This window comes from Triturus cristatus, chromosome 11 (assembly GCF_964204655.1).
Source record: "Triturus cristatus chromosome 11, aTriCri1.1, whole genome shotgun sequence".
In the NCBI taxonomy this organism is placed as follows: Eukaryota; Metazoa; Chordata; class Amphibia; order Caudata; family Salamandridae; genus Triturus; species Triturus cristatus.
In genome coordinates this window covers 1110197051-1110217259 of record NC_140594.1, presented here as the reverse complement: position 1 = coordinate 1110217259, position 20209 = coordinate 1110197051, and the positions used below count along the sequence as shown (strand labels likewise).

Genomic DNA, 20209 nt, shown 5'->3' with positions numbered 1-20209 from the left:
ATCAGTACATTAGGTGATGCCATTCCAACACTATCATTTGTAAGCTGCATAGTTTTATCAGTAATACGTCACTCTGCTCCACTCCACTGTATGCCACTTTACTCTACGCCACTCTACTCTAAGCCACTCTACTCTCTTACACTCCACTCTATAATACATTACTCAATTCCACTCTACGACATTCCATGCTACTCCACTCTACAAAATTCTACTCCACTCTAGGCAACATCATTCTATGACACTGTACCCCCCTCTATGCCACTTGACTCTCCACCAATCTATTCCATTCGGTGACACACCACTCTATGACACTCCTCTCCACTCTAATCTACTTCACTCTGCGGCACTACTCCACACCATGCCATTCAACACTAATCCACTCTACTCCATTGTGGGACACTCCACTCTACTCCAAGCCACTCTATGCAAGACCACTCTAAGTCACTCTATGCCACCCTACTCCACTCCACGCTACGACACTCTATGCTACTTCACTCTTGGCCATTCTACCCCTCTCTATGCCAATCCACCCTATGACACTCAATGCCACTTCTCTCTACAACACTCCACTCTATGACACTCCACTTTACGCCACTCCACTGTGCACCATTCTCCGACACTACACTCTACGAAACTCTACTCTACGCCTCTCTATGCCACTCTAAGCCACTCCACTCTTCTACACTCCACTTTACTCCAGTCTATGACACTCCACTCTATGACACTCTAAGCTACTCCACTCTATGCCACTCTATCACATTCCACTCTACAAGACTCCATTCTACTACACTCTATGCCTCTCCACTCTAAGTGACTGTATGACACTCCACGCTATGACAATCTATGCTACTCTACAGCACTCCACTCTATGACACTCTATGCCTCTCCACTCTACACAAGAGCGCAGCAGCGCTCTTGTGAGTATTGCAGATCGAACGTGCCCCGAAAGCAATTCTGAATTCTAAACTCACCCACTCATATCAATCAGTTTATGCTGTTTTAATTGCGCCGATATCACTTGTGAATTTTAAATATACTCACTTGCACCAATTTGCTACCTAGTCCCGGTCCGTCACGGCGTGTGCTGATTGTACGGAGGGACGCTAAGGCAGCTAAACTACCTCCGTCTGCCCGACCGGAAGCCATAGTCAGCATTCTAGCTCCTGCCATTAGCTGTCCACCCTATATAAAGTGGGGAACGGCGTGGACGCGCGTAGCGGCGCGCCAAAGGCAAGCCCGTCTGCGCCCGTCTGCGCCCGTCCGTGCCTGACCGCTGCCAGCTGCCACGAACCCTGCATCTTTTTTAATCCTTCTCGCAGTCTCAGCCCTTGTCCTGGTATCTCATAATCATTAGCAGCCGTTATGGCAACACTGGTATATTCCAGTAATGAGCTAAAAGATCGAAACAAACCCCATCTCAGACTCCCAGATACAGTGAAGATGAGAATAAATTGAACTCTTGGTGTATTGTGTACAACAGGCCCCTTCGTACCGAATATAGTCCAAACATCTAATGACCCAAACTATCGCAGAACCCCCAAACCACTAAGTGCCATCTACCCTAATGCACGCTCCATCCCGAAACATTCAATGGAGTTACGGAGCCTCATTGATATGGAGTCACCTGACGTCTGCTTTGTTACTGAAACCTGGTTACCTGGACACGCCACCACCGACGTACAGATCGCCTTTTCCACCCCGATATAACGTAACCAGAGTGGACAGGAAAGAGGCAAGAGGAGGAGGTCTACTCATAGCCGCCACCCCAGGCCTGACTATCACCCCCTTAGAAACCATAAGGTCAGGCCAATTAGAGCTATGTATCTTTAGGATTGAAGGCCTAACTTGGGGCACATGGAGGGGAGCCCTAATATACCGACCTCCTGGCCCAAAAAGCGATTTCCTCGATAAACTATTGGCAAAAATCGCCCCACAAATACTGGCATCTGATTCTTTTTTCCTAATTGGGGATTTTAACTAGCATGCTGACATATTGTTGAATTCAGACACAGATCAACTGATTACAAACATGAATATATTGGGACTGTCCCAACTAGTAATAGGCCCACAGGCTATACGCTTGATCTACTTTTTTCTAACTCTTTAGATATTAATGTTGAAACTCCCACCCCACTGCTATGGTCAGATCACTATTTAATGAAATTTGGCATCTCTGCCCATAGGATCAAAAAGGGCCCCAAAAGTGAATCAATATTGCGTAGGTCTTGCCGCAAAGTTACTCCATCTACATTCTTAAAACATTTTAGTCTGTCTCAGTCAAGCCAGAAGGGAAACATCAACCTTGCAACAACTGCTTTTGAAGAGGCCATCACGGCGGCACTAGACAGAATAGCCCCTCACCAAGGTAAAAGTTAAACCTAGGGCTGCTCCCTGGTTTACGGAGCAACTAAAGACAGGGAAGCTGTCATGTAGAGCAGCGGAGCGTAAATGCAGAAAAAGCAAATAAAGGATCGACCGTGAAACATATAAAAAAATCCACCATGATTACATGGAGGATATTAAGCAAGCAAAAAAATAATTTCTTTTAAATCAAATAGATAGGGCAGAAAACTCCTGCAAGTTTTACAGAATTCTAAAATAATTCACATCCCCTCCCACCCAGTTACTAACTCCAAATTCTCAAGAATGGATTGATTCTCTTGCCAATTTTTTTAAAGAAAGAATTGCCACAATCCATCACTCTTTTCCACTTCAAAAAATCAATGATCATTCAGAAAATGAATTTAGCTTATCATTAGACCCTTCACATACCCTGGATGAATTTGTCAGTTGTAACTCCAAGTCAGTGGCAACTGCTATGCAGAAAATAAAATCAGGTTCTTTTACCGACACGGCCCCTCCCAAATTCTTTCCAAATATCGCGCCGGTAGCATTGGAAAATGTAACAAACCTTTTTAATAAATCACTGTCGGAAGCTAAATTCCCGAATTCATGGAAAGCTGCGAGGGTTAGGCATATTCTAAAAAAAAAAACACAGCTGATCCCAAACTCTGCCTGAACTATCTGCCCATCTCGCTGCTTCACTATTTTGGGAAAATGCTGGAATCATTAGTAAACCAACAGCTTGTCACCTATTTAGAGAATCACGGGCTACTGGATCCTTCACAGTCGGGTTTCAGGGCGGCCCATAGCACTGAGACAGCATTGGTGGAGGTAGCGGACAACATTAGATTAGCTTTGGACAAACGTCAGTCAACCATTCTTGTCCTGCTCGACCTGTCCGCTGCCTTTGACACCATCTCCCATAGAATTCTAGTCCATCGGCTCTGGGAAATTGGTGTCAGGGGGAACGCCTTAAAATGGTTTCAAAGCTATCTAACAGACCGTGTTACAACGGTCCAGGTGGGAAACACTATCTCATGTAACAGAGCGGTCAAGATGGGAGTGCCACAGGGCTCCATCCTGAGTCCGACTCTTTTTAATCTGTACATGACGCCACTGGCCGGGGTGATCAGATCCTATGGCTTTTATGTGGTGTCGTATGCTGACGACACGCAGATCCTGGTCACTCTTGGTCTAGATCCATCAGAAACAAAACAGCGTTTCAAAAACATATATGTCCCACATTGACAGGTGGATGAGTACTAACCATCTCCAATTAAATGGAGGCAAGACTGAGATCATGCTCTTCGGCAAGGCTCACGAGCATTGGTCTCATGACTGGTGGCCCCTGAACCTTGGCCCGTGTCCAACACCTAAACCGACGGTCCGGAATCTAGGCTTCCTCATGGACAGTCAAATGTCAATGAAAAGTCAGATCAACCACATAATTCACTCATGTTTTGGAGTAATGCGAAATCTTCGAAAGGTTTTCAAATGGATCCATATGGAGGCCAGGAAACCATTAGTACAGGGTCTGATAATAAATCGTTTGGACTATGGAAATGCCCTGTTGTCCTCAATAAACGACGGCCTTTTGGCTAAACTCCAAATTCTACAGAACACGGCGGCCAGACTGGTTCTGAACCTACCGCCAAGATCTCCCCCTGCCCCTTGTTTGAGATCTCTACACTGGCTTCCTGTCAGACAGAGAGTTCTGTTTAAGACCCTCTGTCTGACACATAAAAACATGTATGGAAAAGGTCCGGGGGTATTGGTCCAAAGAATTACGTTAGTACCAGCCCAGTAGGTCGCTTAGATCGAACAATAAATCCCTTCTCACGCCCCTCAGAATTCGCAAGGCGAGATATGGAGGAAGGACTTTTTCCTATCTTGCTCCTGTATCCTGGAATAAACTCCCTTTTAACTTACGCACCATCTCAGATCATAACTGCTTTCGAAAAAAGTTGAAATCATGGCTATTTGACAACTGAACAAGTATTCCATCAGAGCCATTTGCAAGCGCCATGAGACTTCCGAATGATATGTGCGCTGTACAAATGTCCCTGATTTGATTTGATTTGATACTCCACTCAATGACAATCCACTCTATGACACTCCACTCTATGACATTCCACTATAAGATACTCTATGACACTCAATATCACTATATGCCACTCCACTCTACTACACTCCACACCACTTTACTCTACTCTATGAAACTTCACTCCACGACACTCCACTCTATGACACTCTATGCCACTTGACTCTATGACATCCTTTGACACCTCACTCTATGACACTCCATGCCACTATATGCCACTCCACTCCACGCCACTCTACTCTATGCCACTATGCAATAATCCACTGTATAGCACCTCACCCTATGCCACTCCACTTTATGGCACTCTATGCCTCTCTACGACATTCTATTCCACTCCATTCCACTACACTCCATGTCACTTGACTCAACTCCACGACACTCCATCCTATGCCACTCCACAACATTTTACATCACTCTACTCCACTCCCCTCCCCTCCACAGCACTCATTGGCACTCCACTCCACTTTACTGCAATCTACAACACTTAACTCCACTCTACGACAGTTTACTCCACTCTGCGCTCGCCACTCTATGCCCTTCCACTCTACACCCCTCCACTTTACGTGACTCCACTCCATGACACTCTTCTCCTCTCCACTCTCTGACACTCTACTCCACTCTATGTCGCTCTACTCTACAAGTCTACTCTACTCTATGCCACTCAACTCTTCGACACTCCACGACACTCCACTCCTCGACACTCCACTCCACAACACTTCACTCTATGACACTCGACACCACTCAACTCTATGTCACTTTACTCCACTCTATGCCACTCCACTCTACGAGAAATTACTATACTCAACCCTACTCCACCCTAACATACGAGACTTTACTTCACTCCATGCCCCTTCACTCTAAGCCCCTCCACTCCATGACCTTCTCTCCATGCCTCTCCCCTCTGCGACACTCCACTCTATGCTCCTCCATGCCATTCTACAGCACTGTACGACACTCTACACCGCTCCACTCTGCACCTCCACTTTATGCCCCTACACTCAATGCCCCTCCACTCTAAGACACCCTACAACACTCCACTCTGAAACTCTTTATTCCACTCTACGACACTCTACACCCCTCCACTCCATGACACTTTACTGCACTCCACTCTATGCAACCCCACTCTATGCCCCTCCACTCTACAAACTACCACTCTACACCACTCTATGATACTCGACGACACTCCATGACACTGTACAACACTCTATGTCACTCCACTCTATGCCACTGTACTTCACTCTACAGCACTCTACTTTCCTCCTTTCTAGGACACTCTACGCACTCCACGACACTCTATGTCACTCCACTCTATACCACTCCACTCTATGACACTCTATGCCACTCTGTAACACTCTAGGCCACTACACTACAAGTTACTTTACTCCACTCTGCAACATTCTACTCTGTAACACTATGGCCGCACAGGGAGCGCAATTGTGGAGAAGTGTGGCTCAATGATTAGAGCCGCAGACCCTGATGCAGAGGTCTATCCTGGGACCAGGGTTCAATTCCCCGCCTCGGCGGGTCTTGGGCTCAAAATTCCACGGACCTGATAATTCTCGCCTCGGTGCCATTCCAATCATGGAGTCCCACTCTGCAACTCTGGGCAATAGCTTGCTTAATCTCCACAACGGCCCCCACAACGCTAAGGATGCCTGGCCTCCACCTTGGGGGTGCCCAGGAGTGGACACCTCACAGGGAAAGCCAGGATGGGTTCCACAGCGGTATTCGTACAAGCGCCTTGAGACCCTTGCGGGTGAGTAGTGCGCTATACAAGTATCAATTTAAACCGGCCTTGGCAATTGAGTTGGGCCAGCTGGGGTGGGGTTTGGGAGGTGTTACAGGGGGCCGATATTGCAGCTATGCTGCAAAACTGACCCCGGTAACAAAAACGCCCCCCAGGGCTCCAAAACCGGCCCCCACCCTGGTAGCCCACCAGGGAAAAGCCCGGTGCCCGCTACGGCCAGTCCAGCCCAGTATAACACTCCACTCTACGACACTCTACCGCACTCCACTCTACACTTTACTCCACTCTGCGCTACTCTACGACACTCTACTCTATGACAGTGCTCTCTGCGACACTCCACTCCACTCTACTTTACTCTACTCTATCCCACTCAACTCTACATTACTCTATTCCACTCTACTCTAGGACACTCTACGATACTTCACTCTGCTCCTCTCTACTCCACTCTATGCCACTCCGCTCCATGACACTTTATGTTACTTTATGCCCCTCCACCAGCCGCGGTCCGTTCAGGCAACAGCGGTGAGGCGGTGGGACCGGGTAACAGGGGATTTCAAGGGACGATGCTGAGGGAAAATTAAATAAATAAATAATTTTCCCTCAGCATCGCCTCTTGAAATCCCCCCTTACCCAGCCCCACCTCCCCATGGCTGTTACCTGCACGGACTGCGGCTGCCCTCCACTTTGAAAACCTTTGCTCCACTCTACTCTACACCCCTCCACTCTACAGCCCTCCATTCAATGACACTAGGCAACACTCTACGCCACTCTGTACGGCTCCACGCCACTATATGTCACTTCACTCCACTGTACAACACTCCACATCACTCTACGGCAACAGTCAAGGCTGGCAATAACCGCGGGTGGGGGGGGCGAGGGGGTCGCACGGGAAGGAGGGAGGGGGGTTACTAATAAAGAAAAAACGTACATGTCTGCCACCGGGTCCCCGGTTTTCTCGGCGCCAGTCTTGCAAGGCACCTGCTCCTGCTCTCCTGCCAGGAACAGGAAGCAGGCAGCCTCCCTCCCCTCCCCTAAGTCAATCACAATGCTGCAATGGCAGCGTTGTGATTGGTGGGGACGTTGCCCAGCCAGGGGCTTATGGGGAGGCCATTTTCTCCATATAGGCTGCATTGCAACCCGCAAGGAGAAAGGGCAGAGTGCGCATGACTGGTTTGGGCGGTCCCAGAGGGCCGACCAAACCAGTCATGGGCGTTCAGGAGTGGGCACACCACTCTTCCCCTGCCCATCCCTGCTCGCAGAGCAGCCCCGCCCACCCGCCTGCCCACAACCAAACTCTTCTGTTCTGCTTTCTGGCAGTGCGAGAAGCAGAAACATAAAATGGTAGTTATTGCCATTTTATGTTTCTGGTTCTCTCACTGCGAGAAAGCAGTGTGGGGACGTTCCTCCGCCCTAGTGGAGGAGTCGCCTCTGAACGCCACTCTACTCCACTTTACTCTACTTTACAACATTTTACTGCACTCTACCATACACCACTCCACGTCACTGCACTCTACGATACTCCACTCTACGACAATCCACTCCACGACACTCCATGACACTCCATTCTATGACACGCATCTTCATCCCACTCCACTCTATGACACTCCACTCTTCAACACTCCACTCCTTCTAGGACACTCTATAACACTCCACTCTACAGCACTCTACTCCACTCCACTCCACTCTACTCCACCCTACTTACACTACTCCACTCTATGACACACAGCTCTACGACACTCCACTCTAGAACACTAAACTCTGCGCTACTCTCCTGCACTCTACATCACTCAACGCCAACCTACCTCACTTTATAACATCCTTCTTTACTTTATGCTACTCTACTCTACGACACTCTGCCCCACTCTATGCCACTCTACCCTACGGACACTTTATTCCAACCTAAACTACAACCCTTCACTCTACGTCACTTCACTCCACTCTACAACACTCCACACCACTCTATGCCACTCTACTCCACTCTATGCCACTCTACTCCACTCCACTCTATGACACTTTCCTCTACAACATTTTACTACACTCTACCATACACCACTCCACTCTACTACACTCTATGCCACTCCACTCCACGACAATCCACTCCATGGCACTCAACTCCATGACACTCCACTCTATCCCACTCCACTCTACGATTCTCCACTCTTCGACACCCCACTCCCTTCTAGGACACTCTATGACACTCCACTCTACAACACTTTACTCCACTCAACTCTACTACACCCTACCTACACTACTCCACTCTACGGGACTCTGCTGCACTCTACAGCACTCTACACCTTTCTATTCCACTCTACACCACTCAGCTTCACCTCATTCCACAACTTTCCATGACACTCCACAACACTCCAGTCTGCTCCACTCCACTCCACCCTACTTCACTCCACTCTATATCACTTCACTTCACAAATCAATGACACTCCTCAACACTCCACTCTACTCTGACACTCAACTCTATGACCTTCCAGTCTACGCCACTCCACTCTACGCTACTCCACTCCATTCAATGCCACTCTCCTCTAAGCCACTCCACTCTACACCACTCCACTCCATTCAATGCCTCTCTCCTCTATGCTACTAACTTTTAGCCATGCTGAACAGCTGCCACACTGGTCTACACCATGACTGAAGCACATTGGCAAAGCAAGTAGGTCTTGCATTGGCGAGACCCATTGACTTTGCCAATGCTTGTTTACAAGTTAAGCATTGTCCAGGATGACACAGTTTTGACAAATGAGGAAGCCACTAATTCAAACTCATAGTTTTTGGTTTTCCGAGTTTTTTGTCCAAAAGTGCTTCAACGCCTTATCAGGGTGTAATACTTGATGCAAAAAGAACAGTTGACGGACAGAATACAGAACAACGTCATACATTCACCACAGTACAGAGATCTGGGCCTAAATCCATCGTTTTTTTGCTCACCATGCCATTCCAGTTTGGACCCAGCCATATGCAAATCAGTCTTGACCCTCCGCCCAATGGGAACAGTCCAGCCCGAAATGCCAGGCCAGGTCCTCCCTGGACTGGAAACAAGCATCCTAGGACCGGTTTCGGGCTTTCACCCCTCATCAGCCAGGATAGCTTGACTCCAGGTGCATGGAGAGCACGGGACCCATGTCTGGACAAACCTGTTGCTGTAATACTTGATACATCACTCCACTTACAATGCAAAAGAATTGCAATTGTAATTGTAAATTGCATGTATATAGTGCTTACTTCCCTTACTAGGTGTTTAAGCACATTGCGGCGAGTAGCATGCTACTTCGAAGCCCATGGTAAGAGGTTAATAGTTAGTAGATTAGTCCCCTTTTTTGTGTTTTTTTTGTTTTCCATGTACATTAGTTGTGTTAGGTTTGTGTTCTTGATTCCTTGTGTGTTTAGAAGAGTTTAGAGTAGGGATAGAATGATGTCAGTGATTTTGGAAGTTGAGGTAGTAGGTTGTTTTTTTGTAAGTAGAGGTGGTGTGTGCTTGTTAGTTGGGTGACATGGGTAAAAAAATGAGCAGAGAGTTTGAGAAGGATGTTTAAGGGTTCGTAGTAGATTGAAAGGTTTGAGATGAGTAAGTGAGAAGAGGGATGGGACAAAGGTTGAAAGAAGGATTTTTTTTTTTTTTTAGAAAAACCTGAAATTGACTTAGACATACTCGAATGTACATGACACTTGGTAGGTGATATTGGCTGGAGAAAAATTCTCTATATAAAATACCCATATGTGCGCAGAAGCAGTTATTTTTAATATGGTCTGATGTGCACAGTCATCTTGTGGATGTGTATGTACAATATTTATGACATTTCTTAGGGTTTTTGTAGCAGTAATAAACTCTTCTACATTTATACCAATATGTACGTAGAAGCAGCTATTATGACATTGTCGGATATGAACATATCTCTTGTGGTGTAATAATTCAGTTTTTTCTTTACATGAATCCATGTGCTTATAACAGGAAGAATAGTTCAATGTTTAATGACACATGTATAGCAACAGATTTATCTCAATCAATCAGGGGATTTATTAAGCTCGCTACTCACCCGTGAGGGTCTCAAGGTGCTGGGGGGGGGGGGTGAGGGGGGGTGCAGCTCCGGTTCAATCGAAGAGCCAGGTCTTGAGGTTCTTCCTGAAGGTGTGGAGGGTGGGGAAGCGTCTGATGTTCACTGGGTGCTTGTTCCAGGCTTTGGCTCTTCCTCCTGGTCTGGTTCTGCAGATGCGGGGGGTCTCTGCGAGGGCGAGGTCTGTGGAGCAAAGGTTCCTCTTGGGTACGTGGAAGGAGACTCTCTCATTGAGGTATTTGGGTCCGATGTTGTGGAGGGATTTGTAGGCGTGGGTGACTACCTCTATCCCGTGAGAGGCATAGTTGGTCATGTCTGAGTATACTGTAGTGGTGCACTGTTGTGTTGTGAGTGTAGTTGTCATGTGAGGGCGGGTCAGCTCTTGACTAGTCTTCTGAAGGGGAGATGGTGGTCAGTGGATCGTATGTGTGATGTAAGTGAATTCCATAGTTTGGCTGCTTGAACAGAGACAGATGCTCCACGCGTGGTTTCTTTCTTGTACGTTGGAATGTTGCCATTCTCTAGTGAATGTTCTTTTGTTGCACATTTTTGTTGGTTTTCTTCCTGATGAAGAGTGGTGCTTTGCCATGTATTGCTTTGTGTGTGATACCATGCAGCTTGAACGTGGATCTTCCTGCAATTGGTAGCCAGTGTACGGCCATCAAGGCCGGGGACATCTGTGCCTGTGGCTTTACGTGTAGGAGTAGTCGAGCGGCAGCATTCTGAATTCTCTGCAATCTTCTCATAATTAACAGGAGACATTACATCATGTGCCCTCCTGGAGTATAATAATCCTGAAACATTCCTGCCCAGCTACCACCTCTGTCTGGTTGGGTCTTCCATTTAATCTAGGTGTCACCTGGCTGTGCCCTATCCATCACTCTCCAATGCCAATATAAGCTCTTTCAGTGATTACTGAACTGCAGGGAAGCCTCCCCTGTGAATAGCAGCTGACTTTTCTGCTAAACGTGACCCTGCTCTAGTGAAGAATCAATGATGCAGGTTTGGACTGATGTCTCCACAATCATTCTTTTATCTGATGGAGCTGAAAGCCTACATGACATGACTTTCATAAATATTGCAAGTATTAACTCACACCCTGTTGGGTGTCGTGGACTGACTGTGTGCAGATCGGCATCACAGGACAAGATTGCGTGATGGGGTGGACAGAGAGTGCCCTCTGCATCTTTACACCACCTGTGCACAGACCAGCATCAGGACCAGAATGGAATGTGTGATGGGATGGAGAAAGAGCAGTCTTTACATCTTTACACCACCAGTGCAGAGACCAGCATCAGGACCACAATGTGAGATAGGGTGGAGAGGAAGCGCAATTTGCATCTTTACACCACCTGTGCACAGACCAGCATCAGGAACAGAATGGAATGTGTGATGGGGTGGAGAAAGAGCAGTCTTTATATCTTTACACCACCGGTGCACAGATCAAACATCAGGACCACAATGTGTGATGTGGTGGAGAGAGAGCACCCTCTGCATCTTTACACCACCAGTGCACAGATCAAACATCAGGAAAACAATGTGTGATGTGGTGGAGAGAGAGCACCCTCTGCATCTTTACACCACCAGTGCACAGATCAAACATCAGGACCACAATGTGTGATGTGGTGGAGAGAGAGCACCCTCTGCATCTTTAAACCACCTGTGCACAGACCAGCATCAGGACGACCGGGATGTGTGATATGGTGGAGAGAGAGCACCCTCTGCATCTGTACACCACCTGTGCACAGACCACCATCAGGAACAGAATGGAATGTGTGATGGGGTGGAGAGAGAGCAGTCTTTACATCTTTACACCACCGGTGCACAGATCAACATCAGGACCACAATGTGAGATAGGGTGGAGAGGAAGCGCCGTTTGCATCTTTACACCACCTGTGCCCACACCAGCATCAGGAACACATTTTGTGATGGGGTGGACAGAGAGCACCATTTGCATCTTTACACCACCTGTGCACAGACCACCATCAGGACCAGAATGTGTGATGGGGTGGAGAGAGAGCGCTCACTGGATCTTTACACCACTTGTGCACATACCAGCATGAGGACCGGAATTTGTGATTGGGTGGAAAGGGAGTGCTCACTGGATCTTTACACCACCTGTGCACATACCAGCATCAGGACCAGAATGTGGGATGGGGTGGAGAGAGAGCGCCCTTTGCATCTCTTCACCACCTGTGCACAGACCACCATCAGGACCGTAATGGAATGTGTGATGGGGTGGAGAAAGAGCAGTCTTTACATCTTTACACCACATGTGCACAGATCAACATCAGGATCACAATGTGTGATGGGGTGGATAGGGAGCGCTCACTGGATCTTTACACCACCTGTGCACAGACCAGCATCTGGACCAGCATGTGTGATGGGGTGGAGAGAGAGCGCTCACTGGATCTTTACACCACCTGTGCACAGACCAGCATCAGGACCAGAATGTGAGATAGGGTGGAGAGGAAGCGCCCTTTGCATCTTTACACCACCTGTGCACAGACCAGCATCAGGAACAGAATGGAATGTGTGATGGGGTGGAGAGAGAGCAGTCTTTACATGTTTACACCACCGGTGCACAGATCAACATCAGGACCACAATGTGAGATAGGGTGGAGAGGAAGCGCCGTTTGCATCTTTACACCACCTGTGCCCACACCAGCATCAGGAACACATTTTGTGATGGGGTGGACAGAGAGCACCATTTGCATCTTTACACCACCTGTGCACAGACCACCATCAGGACCAGAATGTGTGATGGGGTGGAGAGAGAGCGCTCACTGGATCTTTACACCACTTGTGCAAATACCAGCATGAGGACCGGAATGTGTGATTGGGTGGAAAGGGAGTGCTCACTGGATCTTTACACCACCTGTGCACATACCAGCATCAGGACCAGAATGTGGGATGGGGTGGAGAGAGAGCGCCCTTTGCATCTCTTCACCACCTGTGCACAGACCACCATCAGGATCGTAATGGAATGTGTGATGGGGTGGAGAAATAGCAGTCTTTACATCTTTACACCACATGTGCACAGATCAACATCAGGACCACAATGTGTGATGGGGTGGAAAGGGAGCGCTCACTGGATCTTTACACCACCTGTGCACAGACCAGCATCAGGACCAGCATGTGTGATGGGGTGGAGAGAGAGCGCTCACTGGATCTTTACACCACCTGTGCACAGACCAGCATCAGGACCAGAATGTGTGATGTGGTGGACAGAGAGCATCCTCTGCATCTTTAAACCACCCGTGCACATACCAGCATCAGGACCGGAATGTGTGATGGGGTGGAGAGAGAGCACCTTCTGCATCTTTAAACCACCTGTGCACAGACCAGCATCAGGACCGGAATGTGTGATGGGGGAGAGAGAGCACCCTCTGCATCTTTACACCACCTGTGCACAGACCAGCATCAGGACCGGAATGTGTGATGAGGTGGAGAGAGAGCGCCCTTTGCATCTCTTCACCACCTGTGCACGGACCAGCATCAGGACCAGTATGTGTGATGGGGTGGACAGAGAGTATCCTCTGCATCTTTAAACCACCTGTGCACAGACCAGCATCAGGACCAGCATGTGTGATGGGGTGGAGAGAGAGCACTCACTGGATCTTTACACCACCTGTGCACAGACCACCATCAGGACCAGCATGTGTGATGTGGTGGACAGAGAGCGCTCACTGGATCTTTACACCAGCTGTGCACAGACCAGCATCAGGACCAGAATGTGTGATGTGGTGGACAGAGAGCACCCTCTGCATCTTTAAACCACCCGTGCACAGACCAGCATCAGGACCGGAATGTGTGATGGGGTGGAAAGAGAGCACCCTCTGCATCTTTAAACCACCCGTGCACAGACCAGCATCAGGACCGGAATGTGTGATGGGGTGGAGAGAGAGCACCCTCTGCATCTTTACACCACCTGTGCCCAGACCAGCATCAGGACCAGAATGTGTGATGTGGTGGACAGAGAGCACCCTCTGCATCTTTACACCACCTGTGCACAGACCAGCATCAGGACCAGAATGTGTGATGGGGCGGAGAGAGCGCTCACTGGATCTTTACACCACCTGTGCACAGACCAGCATCAGGACCAGAATGTGTGATGGGGTAGAGAGAGAGCGCTCACTGGATCTTTACACCACCTGTGCACAGACCAGCATCAGGACCAGAATGTGTGATGGGGTGGAGAGAGAGCGCTCACTGGATCTTTACACCACCTGTGCACAGACCAGCATCAGGACCAGAATGTGTGATGTGGTGGACAGAGAGCAACCTCTGCATCTTTACACCACCTGTGCACAGACCAGCATCAGGACAAGAATGTGTGATGGGGTGGAGAGAGAGCGCTCACTGGATCTTTACAGTTTACACCACCTGTGCACAGACCAGCATCAGGACAGAATGTGTGATGGGGTGGACAGAGAGCAACCTCTGCATCTTTACACCACCTGTGCACAGACCAGCATCAGGACCAGAATGTGTGATGGGGTGGAGAGAGAGCGCTCACTGGATCTTTACACCACCTGTGCACAGACCAGCATGAGGACCGGAATGTGTGATTGGGTGGAAAGGGAGTGCTCACTGGATCTTTACACCACCTGTGCACAGACCAGCATCAGGACCAGAATGTGTGATGGGGTGGAGAGAGAGCGCCCTTTGCATCTCTTCACCACCTGTGCACAGACCAGCATCAGGACCGGAATGTGTGATGGGGTGGAGAGAGAGCGCCCTTTGCATCTCTTCACCACCTGTGCAGAGACCAGCATCAGGACCAGAATGTGTGATGGGGTGGAGAGAGAGCGCTCACTGGATCTTTACACCACCTGTGCACAGACCAGCATCAGGACCAGAATGTGTGATGGGGTGGAGAGAGAGCGCTCACTGGATCTTTACACCACCTGTGCACAGACCAGCATGAGGACCGGAATGTGTGATTGGGTGGAAAGGGAGTGCTCACTGGATCTTTACACCACCTGTGCACAGACCAGCATCAGGACCAGAATGTGTGATGGGGTGGAGAGAGAGCGCCCTTTGCATCTCTTCACCACCTGTGCACAGACCAGCATCAGGACCGGAATGTGTGATGGGGTGGAGAGAGAGCGCCCTTTGCATCTCTTCACCACCTGTGCAGAGACCAGCATCAGGACCAGAATGTGTGATGGGGTGGAGAGAGAGCGCTCACTGGATCTTTACACCACCTGTGCACATACCAGCATCAGGACCAGAATGTGTGATGGGGTGGACAGAGAGCACTTTTTCACCTTACAAGGCACCTTGTACAATTGCTAAGAAAAATGTGATCTTTGGACAAAGGCAGTGGTGATGCATTCATGAGCCCACCAACATTCTCTTGGACAAATGGGGACATCCACATTAAACATCTGTCAAGCAAGTCCCAAAACACCACAACTTCAAAGCCTGTCTCTTCTTTCTCTTCCACATACTTATTGGCTGTGATTTCTCTCGCACCTTCTGAATGAGAGAGACATTTTATTGTGTTTAGGAGAGGGGTGGTTCCTAACAAGGCAAAGATTTTAAGAAAGGAACGACGCTTTGGGGTCAGAGGTCACCAAGAATCAAAACCGCCAGAATCAGCATGGGTGCAATGGCAAAGCAAAGGTTAAAAATCCACTTTATTAAAGTTTAAACCACGTTCAAATATGGCTCCATCACAATGCATTAACCGCCCACAAACCAGCGACCTCTCCTACCACTCGTCGTCTTTATGCTTGTCGTTGCCAATCTACCGCGGTTCACTGCCCTATGGCATGAATACTAGCGGAGTGCGAAATTTGCGTAATTTGTTTTCGCATAATTAGAACAAAATGATGAGAAATTACACATAATTATGCAAAATTTAAATCCGTCATTCTGGGCTATCTTTTAGCGGCAAATGCAACTTAGTGTCAAATTGTGGCGCAATCGTGAATTTAAACAAAAGCACCGTGAGCAACTAAATACAATGAGAAGGAGTAATCGCACAAATCTGTGTCAAAGTGTAATGCAGAATTACCAAAACTACTCCGATTACTCCTGCGTAGTTGAAATTACGCCCAGGCCTACTTAAAGGTACTAAAGAAGCTACGATGGTTCTGTCGGGAAAGAGCAATTGCTTTACACGTAATAAACAAATCATAAGAAGCACGTCTAAATAAATGCAGTTGGAACACAAACACACTGACAAATCAAATGAAATCAAATAAACTTTATTCGGTTTCACGGAAATAAAACCATAAAAGTTGCAAAACATCCAAATTACATCAAAATATATGAGTCCATGAAAACTGACAAATTAATGCTTGAGAAAGTATTATTTATATAGAACAATATTCACGAGTATTTACAGGAATATACAAGGCTGTCAATATTTAATGCAATATTGGCATGACATATATTATAGTGACAATGAGTGGTCAGTGACAGTGGTTCAGTGCATATCATATGGACAAGGGTGAAGATGAATAATGTACAAGTAAGCAAGAAAAATCCAGCTTAAGGTGGTCAGAACAACGAAGGGGACAATATCTCTGTTAAATAGCGCAATTGCTTATAAGTTTAAAACCAAGAGACTTGATATAGCTGAGCCATACACTATCGTCGACGTTTCGACCCTGACAAAAGCGGTATTGGACAAGTGTTGTGGCGGGTCTTCTTCAGGACTAGAGGAAGGAATGATAGCCCATGCTGGGGGTAGATTTCCTTAGGCATCCCTCGCTGAATGAAGGCTGCCCGAATGTCTGAATGTTTTCAGGAAGGCTCTGAATTACAGTTATATTTCAAGTAGTCTTTAAGATCTAGGCCTGTGGTGTCAAGATCGGGTCGTTGGGAAGTAATCGCCCGGTGTCTGAGGTAAAACGAATCCCCAATTATCTGCCAGTCATAAGTCCTGGCATTCCGTGCCCACTCCGAGGCAGTGTCCTAAAGAAGACCCGCCACGACACTTGTCCAATAGCGCTTTTGTCAGGGTTGAAACGTCGATGATAGCGTATGGCTCAGCTCTATCAAGTCTCTTGGTTTTAAACTAATAAGCAATTGCGCTATTTACCAGAGATATTGTCCCCTTAGTTGTTCTGACCACCTTTAGCTGGATTTTTCTTGTTTACTTGTACATTATTTATCTTCACCCTTGTCCATATGATATGCACTGCACCACTGTCACTGACCACTCATTGTCACTATAACATATGTCACTCCAATATTGCATGGAATATTGACAGCCTTGTAAATTCCTGTAAATACACGTGAATATTGTTCTACATAAATAATACTTTCTCGAGCACTAATTTGGCAGTGTGTTCGTGCTCTTTCCCGACAGAACCATTGTAGCGTCTTATGTACGTACCCAGGTTCTGAGGGACACAGGGTTACCCCATTGTGATTACACACTACTTAAAGGTACAGCACAATCTCATCTGTACACATTTCGAACAGGCTGCGATGATAAGTATGATGTCAGCAGTGCTTAATTTGTAAATAATATAGTGCCAGGGCTCTCGTGAGGAGGCCACTGCAGACTGCACCATGCATTGCCCCTGCCAGCGCTGCCAATGATAGTAAAAACACAAGTACTAACCATCACACTCCTGTAAGTGTGACAATTCGGACTATTCCAGGGCCCCAAAGTTATGAGAATGGCTTGGGCGGCAGGTAATAGTCATTTTTAATGTATATTCAAATAATAATTACCTGTTGCTGTGTCAATTCCAGACAGCACCACCTTGTGACAGACTGTCACAAGCACCGGTGTTGACAATTAAGTGCTGGGGCTGAGCACCGGAAACCACCGGCTCAAATTAAGCACTGGATCTCAGTTACATCATGGTATTGCAGCCATTTTGTGTGACATTCAGATTTATGGTAATGTTTTGCTACTGATTTGCCGGCAGATTCATCTGACCTAAACCTGTATATATTGCAGTCAGGCGCCTATTATAAGCCTTTCTCCATCTTGGTGCGTACAAAGTGACAGACAGCAATTCGAGCACTCTTGAAGCGGCGCTACTTCTGCCGTAAATAGCGTGGCATACGGTATTACCGTCTTTATTGGCCAACGTCTGCACCATGAGCCTATAAGTACATTTAAGACAAAATTGGTGACTATTTGGATGGCTACTGAGTAAATAGTGTTTTTTCTCTGCTATTTACCTGGTTTCCAGGTAAATTGCAGCGATTGTATACTATTTGACCCGGAAAGCATTTAAATAATACATTAAAATGAACTATTATCAGGCTGCTGGCTCCATAGCACAGATTATCTATTATGCACTTAGCGGTTAAGCAAATAGCAAAGATGTCACCCGTTTTTAGGTCTCGCCTGACCCAGCGCATGCGCTGGTCTGGCGAGACTTATTGAGAGGGCTCCAAAAAGTGCTACCAGGCCAGCCTAGAGCTACAGTGCATGTGCGCGGGCGCGCGCGCGCCGCGCTTTACCTCGATTACTTCCACTTTCGCGGCCCCACGGCCGCTTTGATGTTTGATCGCGATCACTTTCACGTTCGCGGCCGCTTGGCATAGCCAATAGGTCTCGCTTTTGGGACCTTATAAGTATTTTGTTATGCAACTGTTGCATGGCTAAACACTTATAAGGTCCCAAACGCGAGACCTATTGGCTATGCCAATGCTTGTTCTAATTGCTGGCAAATGGCAGTGACTATTTACTATTTATGCAACTGTTGTGTAAGCAGCAAACAAGTTTCACTATTTACTCCGCAGCAGGCTAAATATCAGACCTTAGGTATGTCTTGGCCGGATGTTGCAAACAGCAAACAAACTTCGCTATGTACTCATCCATTGGCTGAACAGCACAGAAAACGTAACATCTGGCCAGTTGCTGGATAAACAGCCACTTCTAATGCAACATTATATACATACCTATATCATGTTTGAATGTCCTGTGGTCCTCTAAATAAAGACATGCCTCCCATGATTTGCAGAATTCCAACCCTAAAGATTTTGAAGAATAATGGTTTCAGTAGCTTTTGTCTCCACTGATTTTAAAGATCCATGCCATTGCTAGTTTAAAAGACTGAATCCCTCCTGAATTCAGGTAACGGTGTCTCTTGGAACCCTGTACAGAGCTCTGCAGTTCTCAGCTCAGAGGAACTTGTAAGGAAAAGGAAAGCCCTGGTCCAGGCTACGATGTCTGGCCGCAGCTTCTCCACACCACAAGGGGACCTGGACATGCATCGCTTAAGCCGTGCCCTGGAGAAGGTGTCACAGAACCAGAAACAGAGCCGAAACCTCTCCATGGAAGGTCGGTTGGAGGAGATTGGGCCAGACTCGCAACGAGTCCAGAGAAACAGCCTCACACGAAGAAGCCTGGCTGATTCGGGTGAGTCCATTACTGAGATAACTGAATGTATATAAGATGGGGTCGAATGCGTGTACTTTGCATCCACCATTATGAGATTGTACATATGGAGCTAATAAGAACAAGTCTGAGTTACATCCATCGGTATGATTTGTGTGCATGAAACAAAGATGGCTTCTTTCTGATCCAAAACCATCTCTGACAACAGGGAAGAAATATTAAGGAACCTAAATGATTATTGGCAAAATATTATCCTGTTATTTTATGTCATGCTATGTCATGTTATGACTACATGTAGAGCACACGCCTCACCAGGGAGGTGATCCAGGTGCTAGATAGCGATGTCATTACTTTGATTTCTTGAGGACCTCATCTGGAAAGCTGTTGGAGGCATGTGTCATCATTGTCAATATTTTGATTACTTGCATGTAATCACTTCACTACGATTGTTTCTTCCTTCGTTCAGCCACCCTCTGACTCCGCCTCCACCACGTAGAGGACCATACGGCCCTGTTCTCCTTGACTACCTCACCTGACACTTACCCTAGCTTAATCAGACCAAAGCCAGAAGCCACAGGCAGGAAGGCTTGCTGCAAAGACTAGGATGAGAAAGTCAAGGTCAGAGTAAGGGGATT

General features: G+C 47.4%; 1 protein-coding gene across 1 annotated transcript in view; it reads left to right on the top strand.

The window, feature by feature from the left end:
- Nucleotides 1-20209, top strand: part of VWA5B2 (von Willebrand factor A domain containing 5B2) — a 334472-nt gene that overhangs the window by 277516 nt on the left and 36747 nt on the right. Inside the window, exon 15 of the mRNA XM_085635592.1 lies at nt 19340-19595. Coding sequence (XP_085491718.1) covers nt 19340-19595 — 256 coding nt within the window. The remainder of the gene's footprint in view (nt 1-19339; nt 19596-20209) is intronic.